This window comes from Acinonyx jubatus, chromosome B2, assembly GCF_027475565.1.
Source record: "Acinonyx jubatus isolate Ajub_Pintada_27869175 chromosome B2, VMU_Ajub_asm_v1.0, whole genome shotgun sequence".
NCBI classification, from domain to species: Eukaryota; Metazoa; Chordata; class Mammalia; order Carnivora; family Felidae; genus Acinonyx; species Acinonyx jubatus.
In genome coordinates, this window is record NC_069385.1 from 51,613,676 (window position 1) to 51,634,217 (window position 20,542).

Here is a 20,542-nt window from a genome sequence, read left to right on the forward strand (position 1 = left end):
TATTAGTCTTATCCTAGCACCAATCATGTTTAGGATTGTATCCCAAGCATCTGACACGTTAAGTATGCAACAATTAAATGAATCAATGTTCACCTTGATGAAGGAAACTTTCTTAAACATTCTAGAACGTCATCATTATGCATAGACCGTAAAAAATCTTTTACAATCCAACCCTGATGATTGTTTTTAAAACGATGCATCCTGGCACTTTAATTGTCCTTAGACAGATGGCCAAACCTTGGCTATGGGAACCGCACAGTGTAGGAGGAGACCATGACTAGAGCGCGAGGGAAAGGATGATTGGCTGCTAGGGTTCAGAAGTTCTCCTCAGACGGATGCTAGAACTAGGAAACCGCTGATGGTTCAGCTTTTGAAATACCGTTTTTGCATCGTAAAGAAAAAAGATTAACCTATCAGGAACAACCGAGCACATCCAATTACCAATCAAGAACGGGAAAGGAGCCAAAGCCTGGGGATACCCACGCACCAAGGACGACGTCATTCTCTAAGTCTCAGCCAATGAGAGATTGGGCGAAGGGGGCGGGGCAACGGGCGGACCAATTGCCACAGAAAAACAAACAATCTGCAGCACAACTGTCCTAACCACAGCCCTCGACTCTCAAACCACTGGAACAAACTCCTGAGCAAAGCCCTTGTTAAATACTTTCCACTTTCCTTCTAGCCCGGGGGCAGTTACACTGGAGTACCTTCCTCATACTAGAACAAGGGCCTTCTTTCCACCAGCTCGCAAACTCGCAGAAAGAATACAGTAACTTTGAGCTTTCTACCTTCACAGGAACTGGCAGTCCGGAGCTACCTGAGGGGGAGGGGCAGCCCCAGTGCGCAGGCGTGCATGCCTTGTGGAGGCGGGGCTGTAGCGGCCCAAAGCATCCTGGGTGCTGTATTTCTTTTGCTGGCAAAACTGAACTGCTCCTGTAGCCTCCGAACTACATTTCCCCGCAGCTCCCGCGGCCTCGAGGTGGGCGGGATGGTTGGTTAATGAGCTCGAGGAAGCCGCGGCGCGGCCCACCAGGTTCCAAAACAAGGAAATGAAGGGGGGAGGCGGGACTGGGGCTGCCTGCGGGAGCCGCCGCCGCCGCCGCCGCCGCGGAGGAGGAGGAGGAGGAGGAGGTGGAGTAGGTGGCTGCCGCGGCCGCCGAGGAGTCCCTTGCTGAAGGCGGACCGCGGGGCGGCGGGCGGCGCGCGCGCGCCCGAGAGGCGGCTGTTGGAGAAGTGGAGCGGCGGTCGCGGGGGGAGGAGGAGGAGGGACTGAGCGGCGGCGGCCCCCGCGTCCCGGTGCCTCTATGGGGAAAGCAGACAATGGATTATGATTTCAAGGCGAAGCTGGCGGCGGAGCGGGAGCGGGTGGAGGATTTGTTTGAGTACGAAGGGTGCAAAGTGGGACGCGGCACCTACGGGCACGTCTACAAGGCGAGGCGGAAAGATGGGTAAGAGCAGGGGCGGGGGGAGTAGGCTCGCTCGGGTCCTCGCCCTGCCCGCGACCGCGCGGGATGGGTGGGTTGGAGCCGGGTCGGGCCGTTCCCGAAGGGCGAGGCGGAGGTGGTCGCGGGGCCGCGTCCCAGGGCGGACTGAGGGACGCGGGTTCTGACTGCCCTCCCCGCGCGGCCCCGTCGCGCCCCTCGAACTCCAGCAGCAGCAGCCTAGTCGGGGGGCGTCGGTCCGGTTCCGGGGGGCGTCGGTCCGGTTCCGGAGGGCGCCTTCCGCGTGCATGGAGCTGGCGGCGGGACTCGAGTTGGGACCTCGGCTGGAGGTGGAGTTTGTGGGGTCTGGTCTCTTGGGGAGACGCCGAGGGCTGGGAGAGCTTTGCCGAGTTGCCGCTCCGGCCCTGGGCTGGTGACGGTCGTTGTGGAACTTCCAATCGGCTAAGCGCCTCCCGGGGGCGGCGGTTTGAAACCTAGCGGAGGAGCTGGTCGGGCGGCTGGGGTCTTAGCCAGACTCTAGGGTCTGACCCACCGCGCATCTCTGCCCTTGGGGCCAGCCAGCCCATTGGCTTCTCAGCGTAGTCCCGCGTCCCTGTCTATACCCGGCGACTTCTGGATCCCTGCTCATTCGCCCCCGATTTCGCTTTTTCACATTCTGAATTCCGCACTTTAACTCGAATGTAGGACCTCCTCGGAGACTAACCGCGTTTTGCCCGCAGAACTTCAGAGTTCGCCTAGTTTTTTGGTAACTCGTATTCTCCCCCCCGTTGGATATTCTTATGCTTTCCACTCCATCCCCTGGCTAAATGACTGCGTGCTGGGGTTTATCCAGCACCTAGATTATCCGGAACGGAATGCAGAGTGACAGAGATCTGGGCCTGAATCTTTGTTTACCTGGGATTTGAGGGAGAACCTTAGTAACCTCTTAGGAAGCCTTTATTGATTGTTCTCTTAGGAGATGGCGAGCTGGATTCTGTATTGAGAACGCCTATCCTTCGTCCTGTAGGGCAGACGGGCTCTAGGACAGGTGGAACCAGCTGCCGGCGAAGGGTAGGTTTAAACCAATCACCTGCTCACCGCCCTTCCTGGGAGGAATTCTCCTCCCCTAGAGTAAGGGAGCCCAGGAACATTTATCTACCTGTCCCGCTTAGATTTCAAAGACGGTCAAAAAGTATGAGAAAGAGAGTTTTTAGCATCGTAGCGGAACATTTCTGAATAAAGTGAATATCAGTCACAATGACATTAGTAAGATTTGAAATGCTGCCTAACGTTCTGCGCACTCTGTTGTAATTGATATAGTTGATTTATGAACTCGAGGACGAAGGTTGTTAAGGTGTGTGTGCTAATTTCATAGAGAATGAAAACACAACTTTACAAATTGTTTTATCATAAAGTATGGTGAAAATCACAAGGTACTATACACGTGTAAAGGATTGTTACTGCAAGTAGTTTTGGTCTTATAACTGAAAGGGCTCCATAGTAGTCAGTTGTAAACTTCTCTCATAATTCTTTTAGTTAATTGCCAAGTGTCCTTGAATGAGTATCTTGGAATTTCAGGTCCTTAAAATTAACTTGTATTTTGTTTTTGGAATATTTACTTGTTATACTGGTGTTTCTGTGGGAATATTATCAGATATGTTTGGGGAAAGCACATCTAGTTTTCCTATTTGGACATTGGCACTACAAAACAAATTGTATGTGGTGTTTTTCATACTCCTCATGCTAACTTTATAATGTACTTGATTTGAAATTTTTTAAATGTATTTTCTTTTTTTTTGTTGTTAAAATAACTTCCTTTTAGTAGGCAACTTTTAAGAAAAATCTGCTTCTGAATTGTATTTTGATAGCATGGGATAAAACAAAAAGCATAATTTAATTCCGGCTTCTAATTGTTCTTTTTGAATATTTTCCCCTCTAATAAAGTTTTTGATTCGACTGCACTTTCTTGAGTGAAATTTGTTTGATTAGAATTAATAAAGTTTCTTTAATAGAGTAAGATCAGTCTGTGTATCTTCAAAATATGCTTTTTAAAGAAATTTTTAGGATCTGAACGCATTAGTTGATATCACTATATTCTAAGAAAAATCATTATAAAGGTAGGTTTCCTTGGACTAGGGGTCTAGTTGAGATTTGAGGCTTTATGTTAATAGCACATCTCTTGTGGGTTGGTAGTAATGATTTTAAAGAACAAAAAGTTTTTAAAGTTTTTAGTGATGGTTCTAAATTGTGATGCAGATTTGCATAGTAAAGATTTTACACTCTGATCATGGTTAGTTACAGTTTAGCTCTTTCCGGAATTTATTTTGGTTAATTCAGAAAAAAATGTATAATGCTACTTTAGGGAGCAAGAAAGAAATCACGTGCGTACATTTAAGAGAAGTTATTCTGATGTATATAATGTAGTATATAACCAAAATCATTTGGGTCTTTTGAAGAAACACTGGAAGAAGTAATGTAACTTACAAAAGAAAAGATTCTGTTTATAGTTTAGTACTACCTTTTAAAAAAATCTTAGAGTGATATTTCCATTAAAATAATGACTTTAACTTGGGCTGTGTTAATTATACTATGTAAATTTGTGACAGTGGAAATGAAAGATTACATTTGGGTTTTTCACCTTTAATAAAAATGTCATTTGTTCTTTTTGTTTTGAAGGAAGAGAATCTTTTGACCCAACCATCCTTTTTAAATAAATCAGGCTTAAATGTTATTCCTGAGAAACAAGTTCAGAATATTTCTAGACTTTTTAGTATGAACAAGAATTTGTAATAGTTTTCCTGTTAAAATTTGTAAAAAAGGGTATATAACAGTTTATGGTTACAAATCTCAAGACCATATTCCTCAAATTTGAAAAACTTTGCTTTGATTGATAAAGGAATATTTTAAAAGGTTCTTTTGTCAATAAGAGAGTCAAACAAACATGATTCCATAGGATACCATGTCTGAAAACTGTTACACCAAACAATACTACTATTCAATTTTGCAGACATTCATTTAGTCTCTTGAACCACTCCAATAAAAGATTACTCCTTTTTGAGATGTCTTTAAAAGATACTTCATAATTGAAAGTGAAATGGCTGACATGTTAACAGTTTCAGTTTTGCCTTAGGGTTTCAGATGAGTAGTTTGTGACTATACATCTTAGTGTATAAAGTTTTAGATGAGTAATTGGTGATTACACATCTTAATGTATGTCATAAAATCCTTCACAAATAAGTGTAGGTACATATGGATACATACAGGTAAATAATAGGTATGGACCTATCTGCCTGGCTTTGGTGGATTTTTCATATTTGGTTTGTAGTTAGAATAGACGATTGTATTTGCATTTTTTTGTGTGTGTGGGGGGCAATGTACAAAGATTAAAGATGTAGCACTGTGATCGTAGCATTTTAGAACTTTCAAGAGTTTTAGATTATTTAGTCTCACTTCTTTACAAATGAGAAAACCAGAGCTTTTAGAGGTTATCATGCCCATAGTCTCACAGCAAAGACAAGCCTCACAGAAGTTACAAGATAGTAGGAATCCAGCTCTCCTGAGTTGTTGCATTTTCTAATGTGTCCTACTTCTTAATACCATACGGGGAAAACCCAAAAAGGCCATGTTAAACCTCCAGTTTTGACAAACTTGTTGTACAAGCTTTTTCCATGCAAAGGATATATCTATACCAACAAATATGGAAAAGGGAAAATATTGCATGGATATTAAAAAAAAAAAGTAGGAGTGCCAGCCTACAGATTCTACCACGTGTAGTTGCTTTTCTTCATCAGGTTTCTCTTCATCCTCATTATCATTACTTTTGGCCACCATCTTTCAAAAAAAAAAAACCCACCATTTTTGCATAGTAGCTGAATTGGTCTCTGCTGTTAGGCTAGTCTTTCCTTGTGATAGTCCAACATCCAAGTTGCTCAGGGTCATTTTTCTGCAAATAAAATCAATCATGAAACATCTTGGAAAACTACAGTCTCTATCTTTCAAACCATCATATCCAATTTTAATTCCTTACTTTGGCATATAAAGCTATTTGCATTAGGATCCTAAAGTTTTTCTCGTCTTTATAGCCTTTATACTTGCCACCAACTCCCAGAGTTGGTGCAAGCCATGTTTCTGTAGCATTTTTTAGCACTTACTCTTTTTCATGTCTTTTTTTTTTTTTTTTTACATTCAAAGTAAAGTGGTATTGCTCTGCCATTCCTCCCTCCCTTTTCTCCTCACTCCCATAAACTTGGCCAACTCCTGCTCATACTTCAATACCCTATTCAGATAGCTTTTCTTCTAGAAGCCTTCCTTTATTCACTTTATTAGTTGTGCTTGTGCCCCTCTTTGTTCTTAGGTGTATAATATCACTATAAGTAATGTTAATCTGCCCTGTAAACTATTAGCTACAAATGGGTCATCATTTATTTCCAGAGTCTTGTACAGAGTTTGGCATATAATGGACACTCAGAAATTTTATTAAAAAAAAAAAAAAAAGTCCCACGTTGGTAATACTGCCCTGATGTTTTCAGTAATTGTTTTGTTTTTTTTTTTTTTAAATTTAACATTTATTATTTGACAGAGACAGAGCATGAGTGGGGGAGGGGCAGAGAGAGAGGCAGTCACAGATTCTGAAGCAGGCTGCAGACTCCAAGCTGTCAGCCCAGAGCCTGACACAAGGCTTGAACTCATGAACTGTGAGATCATGACCTGATCCAAAGTCAAATGCTTAACCGACTGAGCCACCCAGGTGCCCCTTCAGTAATTGTTTTGAAAGCCTGCAATGCAGTGATGTTACATAAGTGGTTACCATAAATAATTTTATAGCACTAATTAAATCTAGTGTAATTTTTTTTCTAAGAAATTATGTGCTGCTTTTTAAGACAGTTGATACATTTCTTTTAGTAGATTGATAAGGAACGTATGTAATTTTTTTGTTTTGAGTTAAGCATTTTTCCCTTTTAGGCCAGCTCTTGTAAAATTATTATAGAAATCTTGTGTTCTTTGCTTTCACTATCTATTTTATAGAGATGCTTAGAAATTGTGGGCATTTGGGGCACCTGTATGGCTCAGTGGGTCAGGCATCCGACTTTGCCTCAGGTTATGATCTCACAGTTTGTGAGTTGGAGCCTCATGTTGGGCTCTGCGCTGGCAGCTCAGAGCTTGCTTGGAATTCTCTCTCTCTCTCTGTGCTCCTCCCTTGCTCTCGCACTGTCTCTCAAAAGTAAATAAACATTAAAAAAAAGTAGGCATTCCAACATATTTTACGAAATTTATTGATCTTACGGGTTTATGTTAATAAATTTAGTATCTTTAGCACTTAGTAAATCAAATAAACATTGGTTTATGTTTAATTGGTTCTTCATTTATGTATTACAAGAACTTTTTGAAGCCCAGGAAAAGAAATATTTTCAATAAAATTTGATCGTTTAGAGCAGTGGTCGACAAACTTTCTTTACAAAGAGGCAGATACTAAATATTTTAGGCCTTGGGGGCCATACAGTATATGTTATAATTACTTGAATCTGCTGTTGTAGTGTCAAAGTATCCACAGACAAATGTGTAAATGAACACAAATTAGAATGTGTTTCAATAGAATTTTACTTATAAAACCAAGTGGTGAGCTCGCTTTGGCGGGCAGGCTGTAGTTTGCCCTGCTTAGTCTAGAACAGTGACGTCCAATAGATCTTCATGCAATGATGAATGTGCGTCTATGCTGTAAAGTATGGTAGCCACTAGCCATATGTGGCTCAAGGAATGTGATTACTGTGACTGAGACACTGGCTAGTAGCTGTGATGTTGGACTCGGAAGGTTTAGTCTTGGGGACAAGTAGCTTAGCAACAACATTTATAATTTTCAAATCCATGAAGTGACATTTTAATTTTTTTTAAACTTGGTTAATCTCTACACCCAATGTGGGGCTGGAACTCAGCACCCTGAGATCGAGAGTTGCATGCTCCACTGACGTAACCAGCTAGGTGCCCCTGAAGAGACCTTTTAATAAAAATGTGTAATTGACGGTGTGGACAAATGAAATAGGAAAGCCTACATCTTTTCTTTTTTTTTTCTCTTTTCTGCCAAAACCCGCACAAAGCTCATGTCTTTTCAGTTACAGGCAGAATTTTGAGGCTGAAACAGTTTGATAATGCAAACCGATACTTGAATCCATAAACTGTCAATTTGTGAATGGAATCAAGGATATTTGATCACTTTTTGAAAAAAGTATTTTTGTTAAAAAAAAAAAAAAAAGAATGTTGTTCAGTGAGTAGTATGTGCATGTGCATAAGAAGATATACAATGTGGTAGTAAGCCTTCCCTTTCCCAACCACCCTTTTCCCTTTCTAAAGACGGCCATTCTCGGTTTTCCTTTTTAGACATTTTCTTGGGGTGTGTGTATTTAATGGTAAATAGTTTACTGTACATTTCTCTATATTTTTTTCACCTTAAATGTACTTTGAAGATCATTACATAATTGATATGCAGAGATGCCTGGTTCCTCTTAATAATAGTTTCACTTGTATTCCACTGTATTGACTTACATAATTTACTTAACTATCCCTCTTGATGGACATTTAGGCTGTTACTAGTCTTTTGCTAGTACTAACACTGTAGTGAACTGTACCTAGTAGGTACAGTTTTTGTGTGTATTAGTGTAGCTAATTTAAACTCCTGTAAGCTATTTACCTTTGGAAGTACTGGCTTGAAATGATTTGCTGATATGGTGATATATGAGATATAAATCACTAAAGATTGAAAACAATGGGGCTGAGAATAAGGAAGTCTTATTCCTTAAAGGCTTTAAAAATAATTATTCATACATAAAAATGAGTTCCAAATCATTAGTTTCCATAGGAAATACAAGTTACCGTTTTAGCAGCACGAGAAAGGCTTGCCTCTGAGTTTTATGTAGGCAAAAAGTAGATCTATGGAAAGGTTTTTTTGATAGGGATGTCAGTATTGATGAATTAAGGAATTTTACTTTTGTGTACTATATGTTTGGACTGAATATGCTGGGTAAAAAATTAATATGTGATGTTAAACTGTGTGCTTGGTTTGCAAAATGCTTAACTAGCGTAATGAGGTTTAGACATCAATATAGAAGACTTGAAGGCAATATAGTACAATTCGAAATTTTCTTCTTGGTAAACGATGAGAGTAAGACTGCTTGGTTAATGTGCATATAAAGATCAGCCTGTTCGTTCTCTTGTGACGTTGGGACTGTATGTTAGTGCTGTTTTTGGATTCCAAAACAAAGGAACAAGATATATATTTTTTTAAAGAGAGCATTTTAATATTTTGAATTATTAACATGACTATTTCTTTAAAAAGCAGGTAGTTTTTAAGGGCTAGAACCATAAAGAGGTAGCCGACAAAGCTATTTGAAGATTCTTGTCCATTTATAAATAGCTGATAGTTCAACACTTCCTGTAATAGCCCTTTTGAGCATGCATTGTGCAGGATAAAAGAGAGTCTCAAGAGAGAAGACAGGATGTAATTCAGGATACAAGTGTGCGGCAGTAGTTTTTTTTATTGAGGGTGTGAATTCTTATCCAAAAGTGAGTGAGTGATCAAAGAGAAGTAAAAACCTGTAAAGTCCTTAAATAATTGGTGTCCTTATAAAATATCTTTAATTTCTAATATAATAAGTCTTTCTAAAGGAAAAACACATCCTCCTCATAGAGGCTTTAAACCTGTTGTGTGTTTTCTATCTAAAAATATTATTTCTGTGAGATTTTGTTGCTGATGATCTCAGTTACCAAGTGGAACATGATTAAGAAATGGATTTAATTTTGTTTTTATTGTGACCACAGACCAAAACCGTGTCATGGCAAACTATTTTGCAGATATTTGTAGATATATACATTTGGACAGAAAGGTGAGTTCATGGTTGCTGGAAAAGTAAGGTAAAACTTTTGCCTTATAGGTGGGCTAGTTGCATCTTTCTGTGGGAAAGTTATTCTCCTTAGGATTGTGATCTGGAGCACAAAGTGTGTTGCTTTTTACAAAAGTTAGTTTCCTTTTTCTCTTTCCCTTTTGTAATGTAATTATTATACTTGCATTTTACGAGTGACTTAGACACTGGGTGAATCCAGTTGTTTTGGATTTAGGTGCAAATTTAAAAAAATGTGAGCTTCCTTTTTTTCTGAAGAAATGATATGTAATTTGAATTTATGTAACTTATAAAACCAGAGTTCTGTTCACTGATTTCTCAGCAATCTTTTGATCTATATATTTGTGTCAAAGTGGAAATATTTTTATTTTTATGCTATTAAAATTTATCAGATAATAGTTGTACATGATTTAAAAAATTCTAACAGTTAAACTATATATAAAATGAAAAGTAAAAGTCTTCCTTCTTATTGTCCACTCCCAAGCTTCCCTCATTTTTCAAAGATAGCCAGTGTTGACTGTTTCTGTTTTAAGTTTTGCTGGTGCTTACTAGTATAACTTTAAGTAATATGCATGTAAAAAATAATATGCATATAATTCTATGTTCTGATTTATCAACGTTAGGCATTTTTTGTTGATTTTCTATTAGAAAAGCTGAGCAATTTCCCATCTCAACATTCAAATTTATTACCTTTGTTATTTTACATTTTTTGTGGCAAATACTTTTATAACTTTAAATCATAAACTTAAATCTTTTTTTTTTTTTTTTTTTAATTTTGATTAGGCTCCTTGCAGAACGTGGGGCTTGATCACAGGACTGAGATCAAGAGTCACATGCTCCACTGACTGAGCTAGCCAGGCACTCCATTAAATTTCTTTTTCTTTCTTTCTTTAAAAAATTTTTTATTCTTTTTTTTTTTTAACATTTTTTTCTTTTTTTAAAGTAATCTCTACACCCAACAACCTGGGGCTTAAACTCACGACCCTGACATGAAGAGTCACATGCTCTACCAGCTGAGCTAGTCAGCTATTCCATTAAATTTCTTTTTCTTTCTTTTTTTCTTTTATTCTTTTTAAAAAAATAATTGGTGTCCTTCTAAAATATCTTTAATTTCTGATATAATAAGTCTTTCTAAAGGAGAAACACACCCTTCTTATAGAGGCTTTAAACCTGTTTTTATTTAAAAAAATTTTTTTTTAAGTAATCTCTACAGCCAACATGGGGCTTGAACTCATGACCCTAAGATCAAGAGTCTCATGCTCTACAGACTGAGCCAGCCAGGTGCCCAGATTTCTTTTTCTTGATTTATCAGTTTAGATACTATTTGTCATCCTGTTAAGAAAAGTGATATATTTCTCTTACTCTTTTTTCTCTATCTCTAATAAAATTTCTAATTTTTAAAGTAGACATTTATAGCATCCTGCTTTTTGTCTATGAGTTGATTCTAAAAAGCAAACACTGAAAACCATTTAATAGCCTTAAAATATTATGATTGTGAAAGTATTTGTTGCGGGATGAATTAGTATATTGAGACCCGTGGAGAAGGAAATGTAATCTTGTGCAGAAATAACTGCTGCTGGTCTTCCAGGTATTAAGGCCTAATGGGTCTTCTTAAGTTCTTTTGCCCTTCAAGTATCTGGATCATACTTAGCTAATAGTGTTTCTTTATATCTCTTAGGTGCTTTTTCTTGGATTTTTTTTTTTTTTTTGGTTCAATTGAGGACATCTTTTTTTTTTTTAATTTCATTTTTTATTTTTAAAAATTTATATCCAAATTAGTTAGCATATAGTGAAACAATGATTTCAGGAGTAGATTCCTTAATGCCCCTTACCCATTTAGCCCATTCCCCCTCCCACAACTCCTCCAGCAACCCTTAGTTTGTTCTCAATATTTATGTGTCTCTTCTGTTTTGTCCCCCTCCCTGTTTTTATATTATTTTTGCTTCCCTTCCCTTATGTTCATCTGTTTTGCCTCTTAAAGTCCTCATATGAGTGAAGTCATATGATTTTTGTCTTTCTCTGACTAATTTCACTTAGCATAATACCCTCCGGTTCCATCCACGTAGTTGCAAATGGCAAGATTTCATTCTTTTTGATTGCCGAGTAATACTCCATTGTATATATATACCACATCTTCTTTATCCATTCATCCATCAATGGACATTTGGGCTGTTTCCATACTTTGGCTATTGTTGATAGTGCTGCTATAAACATGGGAGTGCATGTGTCCCTTCGAAACAGCACACCTGTATCCTGTGGATAAATGCCTAGTAGTGGAATTGCTGGGTCATAGGGTAGTTCTATTTTTAGTTTTTTGAGAAACCTCCATCCTGTTTTCCAGAGTGGCTGCACCAGCTTGCATTCCCACCAGCAATGCCAAAGAGATCCTCTTTCTCTGCATCCTTGCCAACATCTGTTGTTGCCTGAGTTGTTAATGTTAGCCATTCTGACAGGTGTGAGTGGTATCTCATTGTGATTTTGATTTGTATTTCCCTGATGATGAGTGATGTGGAGCATTTTTTCATGTGTTGGTTGGCCATCTGGATGTCTTCCTTGGAGAAGTGTCTGTTCATGTCTTTTGCCCATTTCTTCACTGGATTATTTGTTTTTTGGGTGTTGAGTTTGATAAGCTCTTTATAGATTTTGGATGCTAACCCTTTATCTGATATGTCATTTGCAAATATCTTCTCCCATTCTGTTGGTTGCCTTTTAGTTTTGCTGATTGTTTCTTCACTGTGCAGAAGGTTTTTATTTTGATGAGGTCCCAGTAGTTCATTTTTGCTTTTGTTTCCCTTGCCTCCGGAGACGTGTTGAGTAAGAAGTTGCTGTGGCCAAGATCAAAGAGGTTTTTGCCTGCTTTCTCCTCGAGGATTTTGATGGCTTCCTGTCTTACATTGAGGTCTTTTATCCACTTTGAGTTTATTTTTGTGTATGGTGTAAGAAAGTGGTCCAGGTTCATTCTTCTGCATGTCACTGTCCAGTTTTCCCAGCACCATTTGCTGAAGAGACTGTCTTCATTCCATTGGATATTCTTTCCTGCTTTGTCAAAGATTAGTTGGCCATACGTTTGTGGGTCCATTTCTGGGTTCTCTATTCTGTTCCATTGATCTGAGTGTCTGTTCTTGTGTCAGTACCATACTGTCTCGATGATTACAGCTTTGTAGTATAGCTTGAAGTCTGGGATTGTGATGCCTCCTGCTTTGGTTTTCTTTTTCAAGATTGCTTTGGCTATCTGGGGTCTTTTCTGGTTCTGTACAAATTTTAGGATTGTTTGTTCTAGCTCTGTGAAGAATGCTGGTGTTACTTTGATAGCGATTGAATTGAATATGTAGATTGCTTTGGGTAGTATCAACATTTTAACAGTATTTGTTCTTCCTATCCAGGAGCATGGAATCTTTTTCCATTTTTTTGTGTCTTCTTCAATTTCTTTCATAAGCTTTCTGTAGTTTTCAATGTATAGATTTTTCACCTCTTTGGTTAGATTTATTCCTAGGTATTTTATGGCTTCTTGTGCAACTGTAAATGGGATCGATTCCTTGATTTCTGTCTCTGTCGCTTCATTGTTGGTGTATAGGAATGCAACCGATTTCTGTGCATTGATTTTATATCCTGCAACTTTGCTGAATTCATGAATCAGCTCTAGCAGTTTTTTGGTGGAATCTTTTGGGTTTTCCATATAGAGTATCATGTCATCTGCAAAGAGTGAAAGTTTGACCTCCTCCTGGCCGATATGGATGCCTTTTATTTCTTTGTGTTGTCTGATTGCAGAGGCTAAGACTTCCAATATTATGTTGAATAACAGTGGCGAGAGTGGACATCCCTGTCTTGTTCCTGACCTTAGGGGGAAAGCTGTCAGTTTTTCCCCATTGAAGGTGATATTAGCGTTGGGTCGTTCATATATGGTTTTTATGATCTCGAGGTATGCTCCTTCTATCCCTACTTTCTTGAGGGTTTTTATCAAGAAAGGATGCTGTATTTTGGCACATGCTTTCTCTGAATCTATTGAGAGGATCATATGGTTCTTGTCCTTTCTTTTATTGATGTGATGAATGACATTAATTGTTTTGTGGATATTGAACCAGCCCTGCATCCCAGGTATAAATCCTACTTGGCTGTGGTGAATAGTTTTTTAATGTATTGTTGGATCCGATTGGCTAATATCTTGTTGAGGATGAGGATATCTTTTTGAGTTGCTTTTTCATTTGGATTTGTGTGCATATTCAGAGTTCTTGTGTGTCTGATAATGTGTTTTGACTTCATACTTGATTAATAGGTTGGCTGAATTTATAGTTTTAAGAATAATTTTTGAGGGGTCCCTGGGTGGCTCAGTTGGTTAATCACATGACTCTTGATTTCAGCTTATGTCATGATCTCATAGTTTATGAGTTTGAACCCCACATCAGGCTCTGTGCTGATGGTGTGGAGCCTGCTTGGGATTCCATGCCTCCCTCTGTCTTTGCCCATCCTCCCCACTGTCTCTCTCTCTCTCTCAAAATAAATAAATAAATGTTTAAAAAATAATAATTTTTGTCTCAGAACCCGAAACTGTTGCTTCATTTATTTCTTGTTGCTTATGGGAAGTTTCTTTATTGGAAGTTTGTCTGCAATCTCAGGATTTTTTACTTTATGCATTCTAAAATTTCACCAAAGTCTACCTAGAAAATATAGGTTGGGTGCCTGGGTGGCTCAGTTGGTTAAGTGCCCGACTTTAACTCAGGTCATGATCTCATGGTCAGGGAGTTTGAGTCCCGCTTTGGGCTTTGTGCTGACAGCCTGTTTTTAATTTTGTGTCCCCTTCTCTTTCTGCTCCTCCCCCACTCACGCTCTGTCTCTCTCTCTCTCTCTCAAAAATGAATAAATATTAAAAAAAATAAAAACAAAAATGTAGGTCTTTTTTTTTCTGATTTATGTGGCTAGGTTTTCTGCATCTTTAACAAAGTATTTATTGTTTGAATAGATAACCCATTCATATAATTTGAACTTCACAGGTAAAAAGTGGTATTTAGTCCAGTTGGACTCTTCCTAACTGATCCCCTACTCTTTCACTCCCCTTTTCCAATCCTGCTGGTTTCTTAGGAATCTTTATTGAGCTTTCTCTTTTGTCTTTGGTTTAGGGCAATTTTTATTACCTGTTATTTATTTATTTTTCCTTCTTCCTCTGTTGCTTCTCTTGTTCTCTTCCTCAAATATACATATTAGGAAATGTTGACCTTTTAGGCTCTGTCTTCCATATCTCTTAAATTCATTTGCAAAAATTGCAACTCTTTTTTCTCTCTACATTCTGGAAGATTTCCTTTATTGAATCTTCTAGATTACCAATTTGGTCTTTATTGAGATTGCTATTCTTTTATTCAGTGTAAGCCTAACTGCCTAAGTTCAATAGGGCATTGGTTTAATAAAGTAAATAAATTCCCTATTAATATTTAGCTTGTTTTTAGTGTTTAAGTTATTTTTTGTGTGTGTACCATGTGCTGTTTTCAGTTTTTCCTTCTTAATATTTTTCTTATAATCTGAGTGCTAGACCAAGATAATGGAAATGTTTTCCTGTTTTCATATATAGAGAAATTATATTGGTTTTACGGTTACTTTAATAGTAAATTCTCAACATTCATCTGTTCACGTATTCATCAACCTATCTCTATTCAAATTTTCATCCATCTATCCATCTGTCTATCTTCTGTCCACCTATTATCTCTTTTCATCTGTCTTCATTTTTCTGGCTATTTTCATTATTCCATTGTTTACTATTTATCATTTGATTCCTTTCCGTGAGCCAAGTATTGTGCCATAGATGCGAGGATACAAGGATAAATGAGATGTCATCTCAGACTGCAAAAACTGAGACTGGAAGTATTCACAACAAATTGCTAATAGTGATTGTCTACAGGAAGGAAATTTGGGTTGACAGGAAGACTTTTTGAAAAAAGTATATATTTGTGTATTATTTGAAAAATACCTATACATATTATTTTAATATATTTATATTACTTATTAAAATGGTAAAACATTTAAACTGTAGAGTATATATAACTGATGGGGAAAAGGCAAATACCGTAAAAAATTTTTTTTATTTTTAATTTTAAAAAAATGTATTTATTCTTTTTAAGTAGGCTTCATGGCCAAAGTGGGGTTTGAACTCATGACCCCGAGATCAAGAGTCACAAGTTCCACTGACCTGAGCCAGCCAGGTGCTCCCTATTTTTTGTTTTTTAATAAATATTTATTTCTTTTTAGAGTAAACTCTATACCCAAAGAGGGTTTGAACTCATGAACCCGAGACGAAGATTTGCATTCTCTACTGACTGAGCCAGCTAGGCATAAAAAATGGCAAATATCTTAAAAAAATATATATATCTTTTATTATCTTATAAAAATCAATGTGTTAACAAAAAGTCCAATATGTGTTCGTGCAAGAAAGGCTAGGAATTATAGAAACATAAAGAAGAAAACATAAATCACTCATAATAAGACCACTCAGAGATGAGCATTGATAATATTTTGGAATATTTATCTCCTGCTGGTTTTTTTTTTTTTTTCAGTTCTATTGAGAAATAATTTACACATATTACTGTAGAAGTTTAGGGTGTATAGCATAGGGTGCCTGGCTGGCTCAGTTGGGAGAGCATGTGACTCTTGATCTTGGGGTTGTGAGTTTGAGTCCCACATTGGGTACAGAGATTACTTAAATAAACAAAACTTAAAAAAATAAGGTATGTAGCATAATGGTAAGGTGTATAGCATAATGGTTTGATTTATATGTATTGTGAAATGATTTACCACAATAGGTGTATTTATATCATCTCATAAAGGTACAATAGAAATTTTTCCTTGTGATGAGAGCTTTTAGGAACTATTCTTTTAACTTTCTTGTATATCATACACAACAGTGTTAGCTATAGTCATGGAGTTGTCCCTGTGCTTATTTATTTTATAGCTGGAAGTCTGTACCTCTTGACCACCTTCCTCCAATTCCTTCCACTTCTCTCCTGGTGTTTTCTACCGGTTAAGTATGTGTAATTATTTTTTATTAGAGGTAAAATAGACGAAACATGAAGTTCATACTTTTAAAGTTGTACAATTCAGTGAGTTTTAGTATATTCATAGCATTGTGCAACCACTACCACCACTTAGTTCCTTATTGAGAAACTTTAGTTCCAGAACATTTTCGTTACACCAAAAGGAAACCCATATCTGTTAAGCAGTCGTTCTCCGATTTCCCCTCCCCTGGATCTTGGCAACCACTGTTTGCTTTTTGCTATGAATTTGCCTGTGGTGGGTAGTTCATGTAAATGGAATCATACAGTCCCTGGCTTTTTTGTGGCTGGCTGGCTTTCACTTAGCACAATGTTTTCAAGGTTCATCCATGTTGTGTTGTATATCAGTACTCTATGACTTTTTATGTCTGAATAATGTACCATTGTATGGATATACCACATTTTGTTTATGTTCATCCACTCAGAAACTTGGGTTGTTGCCACTTTTTGGCTATTGTGAGTAGTGCTGCTGTGAACATTTGTGGACAAGTTTTTGTTTTAACGTGGTTTCAGTTCTCTTGGAGTGTAACTGCTTGGTCATATGGTAATTCTGTTTAACATTTTGAGGAGCTGCCAATGTTTTCCACAGTGACTGTGCCATTTTATATTCCCATCTACAGTATATAAGGGTTCTGTTTTCACCAAAACCTCACAAACACTTGCTATTTTCTGTTTTTTTTTAATTTATTTTATTTTTTTATTATAGCCATTCTAGTGAGTGTAAAGTAGTTATCTCACTGTGGGTTTCTCTCCCTCCACTCCCAGTTTTATTGAGATATAACCAACATATAACATTGTATTAATTTAACATATATAGCATAATGCATAATGATTTGATATATGTATATATTGTGAAATGATTATCATAATAAGTTTAGTTATCATCCATTCATAGTTACACATTTTTTTATCTTGTAATGAGAACTTCTAAGATTTACTCTTAGCAGCTTTCAAATATACAATACAGTATTGTTAAGTATAGTCATCATGGTGTACATTACATCCTTAGAACTTATTTATTTAAAATAAGTTTTTAAAGTTTTACTTATTTAAGTAACCTCTATACCCAATGTAGGGCTTGAACTCACTACCCCAAGATCAAGAGTTGCGTGTTCTTCCGACTGAGCCAGCCAGGCACCCCTAGCTTATTCATCTTATAAATTTGAGTCTTTTGACTACTTTTAACCTTCTTTTCAGTGCTCTGCTTCTTCCCCCAATCATCAATTTGTTCTCTTCATTTCAGTTTTTTAAAATTCCACATACAGTATAACCTTGGTTTGTGAGCATAATTCGTTCTGGAAACACGCTTATAATCCAAAGCACTCATTTATCAAAGCGAATCTCAAGAACCATTGGCTCAGTTGTGATCATGTGACTTTTGGCATCACGTACTACTCATATTGCAAGACATTGCTTGTTTATCAAGTTAAAACTTACTAGAAATGTTTGTGCATCTTGCAGGACACTTGCAGAACAAGTTACTCACAACCCAAGGTTTTACAGTACAAGTGTGAGATTCTTTTTCTCTGCCTTATTTCATTTGACATAATACCCTCAAAGTCCATTTGTATTGTCACAAATGGCAGGATTCTTTCTTATTTTTATGAAATAATGAATAATATCCCATTGTACTCATATACCACATTTTCTTTATCCATTTATCTACCAGTGGAACTTAGGTTGTTTCCATGTCTTGGCCATTGTAAATAATGCTTCAGTGAAGATGGGGGTGTAGATATCTTTTTGAGATGGCAATTCATTTCCTTTGGCTATATACCAAGAAGTGGAATTGCTAGATTTTATTGTTCTACTTTTACCAATTGAGGAACCTCCAAACTGGAATTATTAGGTGTCTCTTTTGACCTAGAGAGGTCATGAACAAATTATTAAGATACTAAGATCACTGGGTATAAGTTTGGGATCCTCTTACTTAAGATATGAAGAATTTTTATCCGTATTAAATTTCCTTCAAAAACTTGATTTAAAAAAATTTTTTTTTAACGTTTATTTATTTTTGACACAGAGAGAGACAGAGCATGAACGGGGGAGGGTCAGAGAGAGGGAGACACAGAATCTGAAACAGGCTCCAGGCTCTGAGCTGTCAGCACAGAGCCCAACGTGAGGCTCGAACTCATGGACCGCGAGATCATGACCTGAGCCGAAGTCGGCTGCTTCACCGACTGAGCCACCCAGGCACCCCAAAAAACTTGATTTTTAATGGATGTCTGTATTCTTTTATCATGTGGATATGTAATGCTTTAGTTAACCCTTTCTAATTAGTGAACATTTAAGTTCTTTGCAGTATTTAAAAAAATTTTTTTTTAAATGTTTTATTTATTTTTGAGAGAGAGATAGAGAGAGATTGGGGGAGGGACACAGAGAGAGGGAAACACAGAATCCGAAGCAGGCTCCAGGCTCTGAGCTGTCAGAACAGAACCTGACGCGGGGCTTGAACCCATGAACTATGAAATCATGACCTGAGCTGAAGTCAGATGCTTAACCAACTGAGCCACCCAGGTGCCCCTCCAGTATTTTGATAATACAAACAACACTGATAGATGTTTTTGTATGTATATTTTGGTCCATATATCTGATTGTTTCTTACAGTAGTCTTATAAAGAAATTTACTGTGTCAAAATGTATTGTTTTAAGGCTCTTAATATATATTTCCTAATTGCTTTTCACATATAGTTTTATTCACCACCATAGACAGTACATATGTGCCTCTCTCATCTCATCCTTAGTAGTTTTGAATGTTCTTTTTTGTTAAATCATTTTTATTTTATTTTATAAAATAAAATATTTTATTTATAAATATTTATAAAATATTTTATTTTATTTTTTTTTCTCCGTGATTAGTGTACTCTTTAGTTTCTATCTCCTATTTTCCCTATCCTCCCACCCACCTCCCTTCTGGTAAGTGTCTCTGTAGTTAAGAGCCTGTTTCAGTAGGTGATGGGGATTAGGCAACACACTTGTCCTGTGATGAGCACTGGGTGATATATGGAATTATTGAATCACTATATTGTACGCTTAAAACTAATATAACACTGTATGTTAACTAATCAGAATTAAAATAAGAACTTAAAAAGGTCTGTTTCTTTGTCTCTCTTTTTTTGTTTTTCTTTGCTTATTTGGTTTGTTTCTTAAGTTCCAAATATGAGTGAGATCATATGGTATTTGTCTTTCTCTTACTGACTTATAGCTTGATCCATGTTTTTGCAAATGGCAAGATTTTATTCTTTTTTATGGCTGAATAATATTCCGTTGTATCTGTGTACCTCATCTTTTCCATTTATCTATTTATGGACACTTGGGTTGCTTCCATTGTTTGGTTATTGTCAGTAATGTTGCAATAAACAAACCGGTGCATGTTATTATTATTATTTTTTTTGGGTAAATACCCAGTAGTGTGATCACTGGATTGTATGGTAGTTCTATTTTTAATTTTTTGAGGAAGCTCATACTGTTTTCCACAGTAGCCCCACTAGTTTATGTTCCCAGCAATACTGCAGGAAGGTTCCTTTTTCTCCTTGTCCTCACCAACACTTGTTACTTATTACTTACTTACTTACTTATGTTGTTGTTGTTGTTTTGTTGTTGTTGTTGTTGTTTTAGCCATTCTGACAGGTGTGAGGTGTTACCTCATTGTAGTTTTTTATTTTATTTATTTAATTTTTTTGAGGAGGGGGAGGGCAGGGAGAGAGAGGAGCAGAGATGATCTTAAGCAGACTCCATGCCCAGCACAGAGCCTGACTTGGGGCTCAGTCTCACAACTGTGAGGTCATTACCTGAGCTGAAATAAAGAGTCAGATGCTTAACTGACTGAGCCACCCAGGCACCCTTCTCATTGTAGCCTTGATATACATTTCCCTGATGATAAGTGATGTTGAGCATCTTTTCATGTGTCTATGGGCCATCTGTATGTCTTCTTTGTAGAAATGTCTGTTTATGTTTTGTGTCCATTTTTTAATCAGATTATTTTTTTAGGGGCGGGTATTGAATTGTATCAGTTCTTTATATATTTTGGATACTAACCCTTTATCGGATACGTTTTTTGCAAGTATCTTCTCTCATTCAGTAGGTTGTCTTTTAGTTTTGTTGATTTTTTCCTTCACCATGTAGAACATTTTTATTTTGATATAGTCCCCACAGTTTATTTTTGCTTTTATTTCTCTTGCCTCGGGAGACACAGCTA

General features: G+C 37.4%; 1 protein-coding gene across 9 annotated transcripts in view; it reads left to right on the forward strand.

Moving 5' to 3' along the window:
• Positions 1-1,055: 1,055 nt before the first annotated feature.
• CDK19 (cyclin dependent kinase 19) overlaps positions 1,056-20,542 on the forward strand; it is a 189,520-nt gene continuing 170,033 nt past the window's right edge. For 2 of the 9 annotated variants that reach the window (XM_053222374.1, XM_027057096.2), the window contains exons 1-2: positions 1,694-1,771; positions 2,398-2,492. Coding sequence is in view for 3 of the 9 variants with exons in the window: in XM_053222371.1 (XP_053078346.1) it covers positions 1,328-1,448; positions 2,398-2,492 (216 nt within the window). In the remaining 6 variants the exon portion in view is untranslated. Of the gene's footprint in view, positions 1,449-1,687; positions 2,493-20,542 lie in introns of those variants that run through there. The other 7 variants (XM_053222373.1, XM_027057093.2, XM_053222371.1 and 4 more) reach the window with 6 other exon arrangements.